Source organism: Epinephelus moara, chromosome 13 (assembly GCF_006386435.1).
Source record: "Epinephelus moara isolate mb chromosome 13, YSFRI_EMoa_1.0, whole genome shotgun sequence".
NCBI lineage: Eukaryota > Metazoa > Chordata > Actinopteri > Perciformes > Serranidae > Epinephelus > Epinephelus moara.
In genome coordinates, this window is record NC_065518.1 from 22175232 (window position 1) to 22185802 (window position 10571).

Consider the following 10571-nt stretch of genomic DNA (forward strand, 5'->3'; position numbering starts at 1 on the left):
TGGGTAATATGGCTTCCCTACTGTAATTGAACCTCCTTTGATTGGCCCCGCCCACTTTCTCATCCTGGCCGCTGTGAGGACATGTCCAGGCAATGCTCTCATCAGGCAGCCATCATGTGACAATTAGTCATCAAAATTATTAGTCATCACTATTTTGTAAATGTTAAAAGACTATTGGAGGTTATTGGATGCTGTTTTGGAAGTTATCTGGATAACTGAGTACTGCTGCTTGGTGTAATACCCTCACCTGGACTCTAGTGTCTGATGGCAGGTGTCTGACTGATGGACATTGTTAACAATACTAAAGCTGACATTTCTTACACTCTCCCATGAACAATGGAGTATTTTATATAATTTCATTTTATTTTAGTTATGTATGACCTGTGATAAAATGGGAACTTTTTGCAATAAACTCAAATGAGTGGCATTTTTTGCAGGCATGACATTTTGTTTTTTGTCATCATATTTTTACAGAGTAGTTTTAACTACTTTTTCTTAGTAGCGTTAGTTAATCAAACTAGATTTCTCACTAGGTTAGGTTTGCAGTAGTTCAACTTCAACTAGTCGCTTGCAAAGCTTTCTAAGAGCCTCTCCCAGCACTGTGTATAGAATAATGACTGACCAGTGTTATCATAAACTCATTGAATTGACCTGTAGAAAGATATTTGAGTTTGTGAGTGCTAAATAAACTTATTGTTTTTGTCTTAGGCACTCCTGGGGTTTAGGACTGCTCAACGGATTCCAAAAATCTAAGGGGTCAGCAGATAAATCTGTTTACTGTTTACTTTTTATTTATTTTCTCAAATTAAATTTTTGAAAAACTTTAAATTCTGGAAGTTAACCTCCTCGTGCCTCTAAAAATCATTCAGATGAAACAATCTAAGAGCAAAAAATCCCACTTCCCACAGCTCACAACTCCTGTCCACACTAAAACCTAAAAAAACAGATCGCAAGTAGACATACTTTCATTTTGTGGGGTCATAAGCCAAAATTGGGAACCACTAACATATGGTAAGGCTGTGATGAAGTCACACACCTGTAGATTAACTGTAGTAGCTGCTGATGACGAAAACTTTCTCATAATATGACACATACATACACACGATCGAAAAACAAATACCATCCAGACAAAAATACAAAATCTTTATTTAGATATATGGCATAAGCTGTCAGCATTTTAAGATTTTACATATGTGACTGCAACTTTTGTGACTGTTTATCTCCCATTATCTCCAGTGCAGCTCACAGTCACAGTCCACAGGTCCAGTCCAACATAATGTGCAGTGAATTGTGTGTTCAGGGTAGGAAATTGAAGCAAAACTCCTCCTTTGATGGAGCAAAGACAAAGGCTGACGTCTGTTCCTGCGTCTGTCCTTTCAAGTCAGTATCCTGGGCTCTGGTTTGTTGCAGGTTCTCCTCAGCGGCTGGGGTATGGCTTTTGACATCAGCTCTCCGGTGGAAAACAGACTTCTTTGGAGAATCTGACACGACTTTGACCTGAGCCGATGCGATTTCTGTTGGGATCAAAGAAATCTGTCAATTTACGGGACGTCGATTAAACTTAAAAGTTCTTTAATGAGTTGGTTTTACTGTTCAGATCACTCTCACCGCTCTGAATGAGTTTGTACTGCTTGCTCTTCTCATCCTCCATTTTTTTCCTGTAGTCTCCAGTCATGGCTCTCATCACCTGCCTCTTCTTGGCCAGAGGAGCTTTGGAGCTTCGTAGAGTCTTCAGGGCACGAGAGGCTTCCTCCTCTGTGGGGAGAAAGTATATCAATTTGTGTGCTGTATCTAGAAACGCTACAGAGTACACTTTATTTGAACAGGTTAGGTGATGTTGAAGGTAAAAGTCATACTCTGTTTCGGTGTATTCTTCTGGGACCTCATCCCCGATTCCAGCTGCTCGATGCACCAGTCCAGCTGTCTGTTCAGCTGCTCCTCTGCACTCTGAAACACAAACAGTCACATTCAGACATCAACCCAACTGGAACCCACCGTGATTTCTTTACAGGAAGTAATTTCACACTGACCAGCTCTGTGTCCTCGCCTCCTTGACTCCCCTCAGCTGAACCTGGCGCAGTCTCTGCGCTATCTGAGGGGTTTTTCTTTGCAGATTTCTTCTTCTTCTTCTTCTTTGCTTGTGATTGCTCTGTCGGCTCAGATGAAGAGTTAGCCTCCTGCAGCAGGGAAGGCTTCTCCTCTTGGACACATTGTTGGACGCTTGAAGAAGAAGAGGAAGTGTCTGGAGTCTCTGTCGTGTCCATGTCTTCCACAGGAGGAATTTTAAAGTTGAAGGCAAAAGCAGAGCCCTGTCCTGTAAAGGATATTTTGCTCGCCGTTGCTTCAGTGCCGTCTGATGGGGATGTTTTCTCTTGAAGTGCTGGTGAGTTGTTGGAGAGGAAGTTAAATCTGAAGGTGTTGTCACTGCGAGTCCAGAGGGGATTCTCAGCTCTGGTGTTGGCAGGAGCGGAGCTGTTTGACTTTGGTTCAATATCTGTTGAATGAACACACACGCACAAACATTAGGATCATAAGTCTGGATTCAAGTCTGAATCGAGTCACAAATTTGATGACTTTAGATTCCACAAAAATCAAGAAAGACTTGCAAGTCATTTAACAGGCGTACCATGAATCAATTCATTTCCCTTCATTTCCTGAATCAACACACATTCCCGCTATTTGTTCCCGAGAAAAACACTTCAAGTTGCAGGAGTCGTCTTCACCTCATTTTCTGCATACCCACTAGTTTGAACATGAGTAGTATTTTTGTTTGTTTGTTTTTCTTCAGTGTCCTCAGGTAGTTACTTCGTCTTCATTTTTACTGTATGTCTCTGTCTTACTTTGTATGATCTCTTTTGTCTGTTTACACGTCCCTGCACTTGTCTTACCTTGTTTTCAACACATTAAACACACACCAAAAAAATGACACACTTGCTGGATTGAGAAAAAAGGCGATAATTACATTTCTTCTGGCTTGTATTTGAAGTATGCATTAAAACCATAATTTTGTAGATAAAAAAAATAAAGATGATTAACTAACATTTTGTTACTTGGAAAAAATGACAGCAAATATAATTTACATCGTGTACAAAAACAACACAGTGGTCAACAAAAAATAAATTGCAGTATGCAAAACATGCAGGCATGACATTTTTCAGACAGACTTAAACTATTTGAATCCACATTCTGTTCCTCAAATATGACCTGTAATAGATCACACACATGCATACATCAATGCCCATAGGAAATGCATTCATCTTATGATGTGTAATAAAGTCATAATGTACCTATAAACAGCAGCCTCTGCTCGGTCATGCTGAGTCTTCAGTGCTGCAGGTTTTCAGCTGAGAGGCGTCTGTTAGTCTGAACTAGTCAACTCGACGCTTCAGCTTTACAGACATGTTCATCGGAACAGGCTCTAATATAAACCCACGTTTTTAAATTACTTATATTTTCTTGGTTTCCGTGATATCGTGATGTGTTCAGAAACTTACCATCGGACCGGTGTCACATAAGAATAGGTCCGTCTGGTAATATTTCCCCTACTGTCGTTCCGCTTGATGGTGTCCTCGTGACCCAGGTGGTTGAGACCTTACAGACTGATGTGAGGTTTTCCAAAGATGAAAAATAAGCAAAGTCAAAGAAAATTAGTAAATACAGACAAAGGTAACCACGGGTAAACGTGCAAATAAATATGAAAATGTGGGTTAATTTCTTAGTCAGCCTGAGAAACAAAATATAAAAAGGTGGTTTAACTAAAAACAAAAGCAGGTGAAAGCATTATAAAGACAACAGTGAACCAGTTTTTGCAGGTATAAAAAGGCTGTAATCACTGTATGCTAATAACATGACTGGAGAGTAACAGGAAAGAGTAATCTTGTGAATGACAATGACACAAGCTGATGTGTCACCAGGCTGTTGGTGGCTGGGCGCTGTGAGCCATCAGAGGATCAGACTGTGACATCAGTCTGTTGCCTGATGCTTGACTAGTCCCGGTGTTGCCTAAACAGATGATGAGCTAAGAAAGCAGTAAGGATATTAACAGATTGTCAGCAGAAGCATGATGTTGGATTTGTTTGTGGTGCTCTGCACTAACTCAGATTTTCACACAAATGTCTTGAGGTTTTCTCAACTATTTGTGAAAATGCAGAAACTCAAACGCAGCTCATGCTGTGTGAGGTGTGAAATGCCTGGTTAGTTTCCAGAAAAAATAAACTTGATTTACTTCCTTGGGTCACAACAGGTCTATGATAAACTTTTATTGCCTTCATCATGTTTAAGGCTTTTTGTCATGCTCTTTGTTTGCTTTTCAGATTATAGCCAAATATAGTTTTCAAAACAGCCGGCTCTTGTGCTACAGGTTGTGCAAGCACGGTAGCTGGGGGAGTGGGAGTAGGACTGATTACCCAGGGTCCCAATCAGAAGGGGGAATTGAAAATTTTGGTTTTGTTTGCAATGTTTTATGTCTAAGTAGTTAGTGTCCTATCTAAATTAAAATTAGCTGAATGAATCAGTTGAAACAGTTAATTTTGTACAAAAATAGTGGAGGCTCTTTGAGATCCCTCACACCCCTGTCACTAAACGCAGCTCGGGCAAAGTAAGTAGCCCTTTTACACAGAGATCGCACTCTAGGGCCAACACAAAGTTTTTTCTTTTTGCCTATTTTGTTTTGTTTTTTTACACAGAACCAAATGACAGCAGCATCATTTGGCTCCAGTGTGTGGTTATACACTGCTTTGTGGAATCAAAACGGGCATGATAGGCGTAACATGTGACACAACAGCGTCATTCTGCAGTGTGACATAAAACATATGCGTCTGCAGCACTTTCTAAATAACAATGGTATTAACGTGTCAATAACAATAATTTACTGTCCCTGTTATATGGCAGCTGATCTTGTCCTCTGCTCAGAGAGTAAGGAGCTGCTGAATCTCATTGTTTTCCCAATTTGCCAACATTTACGGCCACTATTCTACTTCTCTGAGTTAGCCGCTAACTGCTACTTTTTTAATTTCCCGTGGTAAATCGCACACATAATACGTCATCAAAACATTGCACCTATGCTGCCCATAATTTCATCTTGTAGACTGTCCTGTTTATACAGAAACTGTTTTGGCATTGTTACTACCTCCTGTGGAGGCTTAAAGGCGAGACCACTCTGTCCCCCCATTCCGTGATCGTACCTTATATACAGATCGACGAGGCGGAAAAAATGGAGTGATATTCCTAACTTAATCAGGCAGTGTAAAAGGGGGTAGTGACTGCTTATGCTGCTGGAGCGCTAACATATATTGTCATGTTTTTCCCCAAAAAAAGGGAGATTGGGATGTCAGAAAAGAAGAGAAAGAAAGAATCAAGACGAACGAAAACAAAACGACTTTATAAAAAAAATTTTTTTAAAGGTGTGGTGAGAGAAATGGATCAAAAAATGAGGAACAGGGGGCCCATGGAGACTGCTTGGGTCCCAGAATGTGGTGCTACGCCCCTGTGTGCCTACAACTGCATCCCAGACAGGATATCTAGTGTTAATCTTGGCTACAATTTATCCCCTTTTTGTCATCACCTGCCATTGACCATGCTTTTCTCAAGCCATTACGTAAGCTTATGATACTCCTATCTACAAATTACAAAGCATATCGGTTGTCCAGTGGGGCAGCATTGTTCTTCCATTTAGAGAAAAGAAAGGGATTTGAAGTCAGTGAGCACCCATACTTTAGAGATCAACTGATAAATCTTAAGAATGAGAAAGATATATCCAAACTGAGCGGACTAAGAAGAAGCAGTTTCGGGTTGATAGATGAATAAAAACATCTACATGCCTCCATTTAGAAAAAGGCACTTCTTGTTCTTTTCATCTTCAAATGCAGAGGCAGTGTGCTCCTCCTCGTCTCCTCCACTAATCACATTCCGGCAGGGATTTCAGTTTGGACCAATCACGTTGGCTCAGGGGCGGGACATTAAACGTCAGTGCTCTCACACTATAAGTACCACCTCCCTCTCCCCCCGGTCAACAGTCAACCAACGCGTGAGGAGGAGACACCGCTTTCCCGGAAAATAAACACAAAAGGTAACGTGAGAGCGTGAGCGCTTTTTACTGTATTTTTCTACATTAGGTGTTAATGGTTATCAACGATATAGTGTATTTTCATTTCTAGGTCGTTAGAAACGTTACAGTACGGTTGGCCCACCGGTAATCTTCGGTGACTTGAAAACAAAACGGCGCGCGCCATAGCCAGTCGGCTAACTGTTAGCTACATTTGATATGATATACAGACTCTATTTACCAAGAAACCAATATTATAACATATAAACCTACAAATAAGGTTTACTTCACCTGTATGGTCATATGAAATTGACCTAGGTGACTACAGTGTCTTTATATAAATGTTATTAAGCGTAAGTGGTAGCTAGCTGGCGCCATTTTGCAACGGTCGAGGTTAGCTTTAAATTTGCTCGCTAACGACAGCAAAGAAACGTGTGTGTGTCCCGGAGCTTAATGGTGGCACGGATTTAGACGGGGCTTGTTTTGTTTAATCGAAACTACTTACGTTTCAAACGTGGTTATGCAATAACTTCATATTTAGAAGAGTCCCCTGACCATTCAGCTGCTAACAAAACGTTTGAGTAGTTTCTGGTAACGTTAACGTTCATATTGAAAGTGTATCAGGAAATGTTTTTTAATAATGATGTGGGTCATAACCGAGTGTCCATGTTGAAGTTGCTTCAGTGTGTACACTGGCAGTAAATCGAACCAATAGGGATTACAATATTGAGGATAACACGTTACTAAATGAAATTAAATCGCATGTTGACTCACCTTTTGTTGTGTTTTCAGAACCGCAGGTGAAGTATGGCTCGTACCAAGCAGACCGCTCGTAAATCCACTGGAGGAAAGGCGCCTAGGAAGCAGCTGGCCACCAAAGCTGCAAGGAAAAGCGCGCCATCCACCGGCGGAGTGAAGAAGCCCCACAGATACAGGTACACATGTCAACGAGTGCACAGGTTTCTGTGTCAGTGATGGTATTAGTGAGGCTATACTGAGTGCAGCATGCAGTTGCTACAAATTATACCACGACTGGATGGCAGTAATACTACTTTCGGTCAGTGTTAAGTGGGTAATGTTAATTTGTTGTAGGCCTGGAACTGTTGCTCTGCGTGAGATTCGTCGTTACCAGAAGTCCACTGAGCTGCTCATCAGGAAGCTGCCTTTCCAACGTCTTGTGAGGGAAATCGCTCAAGATTTCAAGACAGATCTGCGTTTCCAGAGTGCAGCTATTGGTGCTCTGCAGGTCAGATGACACTTCATCAATTCACACTTACTTGGCAAGTTACTCTATTCGAAATCCTTAAACGTCTAACTTTTGATTCTCCTCCCCCCCCTTGTAGGAAGCCAGTGAGGCCTACTTGGTTGGACTGTTTGAGGACACCAACCTGTGCGCCATCCACGCAAAGAGGGTTACCATCATGCCTAAGGACATTCAGCTGGCCAGGCGAATTAGAGGAGAGCGTGCATAAATGTTTCATTGATTTTATCTTTTTAAATGGGGAGGGTGTGGGTGGGATTGATTGGGGTTTGTTTTGTAAATCTTGAAACTATTACCAGCATGTGTACCACCTAATTTGACATTTGTAGTTTCAGGCATGTTTTCCTTTTTTGTACTTCATTTCACTCTTGACTTTCTCCAACTGTCCTGTTTACTGTAGACTAAAGCTTCATATCCTGTAAATGCTGAATACAAACAATATTCCACTGCCTTTCTCAGGATTGCAAATCTATTTTAGAATCCATACCTTTTATCCTGTGTGTGCATGTCATAGGATTTCTTGTTGTGCTGTAAATAAACTTTCCGCTACCTCATATTCTTATCCTTTATTTATGGCTGAAATGGTTAAGATATAATGAAAAAAATCAGGCGTCTTGATTGCTCAAATACATGTCTTCAGGTTGTATTTTTCCTTTGGTGTACAATTAATACAATGTACAAATGACAGCAGACGATGAAGCACCTACAATCAAGGCATTTTAACTCACGTTCTGATCACTCAACTGAAAATTAACAAAAGGCAATGTATGATCGACACTATTTTTTGCAGAGAAAAGTAGTTTTCATAGCACTGGACGGCTTCACCGCTACATCTTCAGTGTTGTCAGAGCAATGAGTTGGTGCCACAGCCTGAAATACTACAGACACATTTCATAATAAATATAAAGCAAAATATATACACATCAAGTCCCATATTTGTTAACTTGATTTATTTCGGACTTCTTCCTCCTGTTCTTCTGAAAGCAAACTGGGTAAATGCTCGTACAGCTGCTTCTCCAGCTGCGAGTCAATGTCCGTCTGACTTCTGAGTACACACCACAGCATGAAGCCGCCGAATATCAGGCTGATGGGGAGGACCTTCCACCAGGGCTGCTCAAACTGTTTCCCCATGGAGCGGTCAACTTTCCAGGTTCTGTGACTGGCTTTGCTGGTGGAGAACTTGATGGGCTCATTGTTCACCTCTTCGTCACCATCTTTGGACTTAGCTGACCTCTGAGAGCTCAGAGCTAGGGACCGTACGCCGTTCAGTCTGCTGACAAAGAAACACAAAATACATCAGTTATAACATGTTTACTGAAGTGCTGTGTTAGAGCACAATAATGATATACTTGTGCTTTAAGTATTTGTATTTTTGGAGACTTTACAGATATAATTGATGCAAAACCCCAAGTTAAGTTTTAAATAGGATACATTGTTTTAGATTAAACTATCCTACAGTGTACAGACAGCTAAGTTTAAAATTACCTGCTTCAACAGTAAAATGCTACACAATCCAAATTCCCAATATTACCTGTAATAATGTAACATGAACACAGGCAGCTTTTCCTCATATCCAGTACTTTAAATATGCTTTGCTGTTAATATTTCCAAACTTTTATTGAAGTAAGGTTTAAAATGTAGGACTTTAACATTCTTGTTACTTTTACTTAGAGAAGCTTAATCTTCATTATTCGACTTGTTACACTTTTCATGCAATGTTTAATGAATTTATTATAGTGACAAATCACTTAATTGGACTCAAAAGATGAATTTGTAGAGAATCAACCTGGGAGAAAAAAATCATTTGTAGAGGTTTACCGATAAATCGGCCAGGCCTATATATGGATCAATACTATCTAATGGCAGATATATATGTATTTGTGTGTTAATCAGCCTGTAAGTGACGACAAAATGCGGCACACAAGGCAAAGATGTGTATGTGGTAAATTAAAAACAGTGTCTCCACTTTTCAAATGTCACACTCAGAACATGTTTTGATCAATTCTTAAATAATCAAATTCAGATTAGCAAAAATATCTATGCATCTACAATATAACTTATAAACTTTAAAATATCAATAAAGCTATGGACCTCAACATCAGATATCGGTCAAGTTCTGATCATTTTTATCACATTGTTCACCTGAATAATTAATAATTAATTTGTGTCTCCTGTAGTTGACCAGGATGTAGACAGTGATGGTGCCATCTGGGGACAAATCCTGTAGCTGCTCCATTGACAGTGAAATATAAATCAAACCCTATGTGACTCTGGCAGCTCCCATCACTCTTTAATATAAAAACCCATGATGTAATATGCTGTATCCTTAATATCTTTTATTAAAACTAACACAGAGGTCACTGGGTCACTGTCAGTAGACCAACTCAAAAATGTGTCACCAGGTCCTGAGCTTGTATGGAACTGACTTTAGTGTATCCTGTGTTGTATTTTAAGCCAGTGTGGTAGTTATCTGTCCACCAGGAGAGGACATAAAAGGGTGGTGTGCTGGCCAAATATTGACATGAATGGTGAAAGCACTCTACAAACAGAACTGTCCATGACTGAATATCAAACTGTGTGACCTTACTTGTATCACTGTGGTCAGTATGTGTGGTTAACAGCCATCAAACTGTCTCAACATTATGAAAGCAACATTTTTGCTAACAGGCTGCAGCTATTACAATAATGCTGAAATACTTGCTGTTACAAAACAGCTTATATTTCATGTTAGATGGCAAAATCTGTACGTTACAGCGGTGGTTGGAACAATTATTACAGTTTAGACCTTTGTCATTGAACCTCACGCTGATCACAGAGCCAGCGTGGTTTCACATTCACAAACATAACGTTAGCAGTGACTCACCCAACGGTCGGTGAAACGTTGTAAACAAATGTCCCTCGACTGAAAGCAACGCGTGTCAGACCGCTGAAGACTCGTCCTGCTGCTGGAAACATCTTGGACAATTGGTCATCTTAGGTCAGAGAAACTGAGGGTTTTACTTATCAAACGCACCTTGGTTAGGTCATGTAACTCAGCGTTGTGCAACACTGAATACCTTCCGGTGCCGCAGTTGAACGCAGGCGCGGACCGTTCCACGTTTATGTAAAGGTGATATGAAACCACTAAACAGGATTTTTTTCTGTTTAAAAATATTATTTTTGTATTTTATGTTTTATTATTGACATGATAAAGGACCAAAAGTTTTAAAATATTTATTTATTTGCTAGAATAGTCTATGTGTGATGATTTGTGGTGGGGAAAGAAAA

General features: G+C 40.2%; 3 protein-coding genes across 4 annotated transcripts; 1 reads left to right on the plus strand and 2 right to left on the minus strand.

The window, feature by feature from the left end:
* Positions 1–1117: 1117 nt before the first annotated feature.
* Positions 1118–3541, minus strand: c13h8orf33 (chromosome 13 C8orf33 homolog). Its single transcript, XM_050060375.1, has 5 exons — positions 3288–3541; positions 2031–2494; positions 1857–1947; positions 1609–1755; positions 1118–1514 (listed from the first exon to the last, which is right to left on the minus strand). The coding sequence occupies exons 1-5, from the start codon at positions 3313–3315 to the stop codon at positions 1297–1299; spliced, it is 948 nt and encodes a 315-aa protein (XP_049916332.1). The 5' UTR covers positions 3316–3541; the 3' UTR covers positions 1118–1296.
* Positions 3542–5938: 2397 nt separating this feature from the next.
* h3f3d (H3 histone, family 3D) lies at positions 5939–7858 on the plus strand. Its single transcript, XM_050060386.1, has 4 exons — positions 5939–6067; positions 6836–6978; positions 7136–7289; positions 7387–7858. Exons 2-4 carry the CDS (start codon positions 6851–6853, stop codon positions 7513–7515), a joined length of 411 nt encoding a protein of 136 aa, XP_049916343.1. The 5' UTR covers positions 5939–6067; positions 6836–6850; the 3' UTR covers positions 7516–7858.
* A 60-nt stretch (positions 7859–7918) lies between these two features.
* On the minus strand, positions 7919–10374 carry LOC126399995 (protein ccsmst1). Of its 2 annotated transcripts, none has more exons than XM_050060385.1 (2): positions 10168–10374; positions 7919–8574 (listed from the first exon to the last, which is right to left on the minus strand). In XM_050060385.1, the coding sequence occupies exons 1-2, from the start codon at positions 10257–10259 to the stop codon at positions 8244–8246; spliced, it is 423 nt and encodes a 140-aa protein (XP_049916342.1). In that variant the 5' UTR covers positions 10260–10374; the 3' UTR covers positions 7919–8243. The 2 variants fall into 2 exon arrangements, with proteins under 2 accessions (XP_049916342.1, XP_049916341.1); XM_050060384.1 differs by having other exon boundaries at positions 7919–8577.
* Between the last annotated feature and the right edge of the window lie 197 nt (positions 10375–10571).

What these genes read in the sequence shown, in the direction of transcription:
- h3f3d (XM_050060386.1), top strand. Translation starts at nt 6,851, where the DNA reads ATGGCTCGTACCAAGCAGACCGCTCGTAAATCCACTGGAGGAAAGGCG. An exon ending in AAGAAGCCCCACAGATACAG is followed by an intron (nt 6,979 to 7,135) that starts GTACACATGTCA and finishes AATTTGTTGTAG; the next exon opens with GCCTGGAACTGTTGCTCTGC. An exon ending in CAGCTATTGGTGCTCTGCAG is followed by an intron (nt 7,290 to 7,386) that starts GTCAGATGACAC and finishes CCCCCCTTGTAG; the next exon opens with GAAGCCAGTGAGGCCTACTT.
- LOC126399995 (XM_050060384.1), bottom strand. Translation starts at nt 10,259, where the DNA reads ATGTTTCCAGCAGCAGGACGAGTCTTCAGCGGTCTGACACGCGTTGCT. An exon ending in AACGTTTCACCGACCGTTGG is followed by an intron (nt 8,578 to 10,167) that starts GTGAGTCACTGC and finishes TTTCTTTGTCAG; the next exon opens with CAGACTGAACGGCGTACGGT.
- c13h8orf33 (XM_050060375.1), bottom strand. Translation starts at nt 3,315, where the DNA reads ATGACCGAGCAGAGGCTGCTGTTTATAG. An exon ending in GCAGAGGCTGCTGTTTATAG is followed by an intron (nt 2,495 to 3,287) that starts GTACATTATGAC and finishes TTCATTCAACAG; the next exon opens with ATATTGAACCAAAGTCAAAC. An exon ending in GTACAAACTCATTCAGAGCG is followed by an intron (nt 1,515 to 1,608) that starts GTGAGAGTGATC and finishes TGATCCCAACAG; the next exon opens with AAATCGCATCGGCTCAGGTC.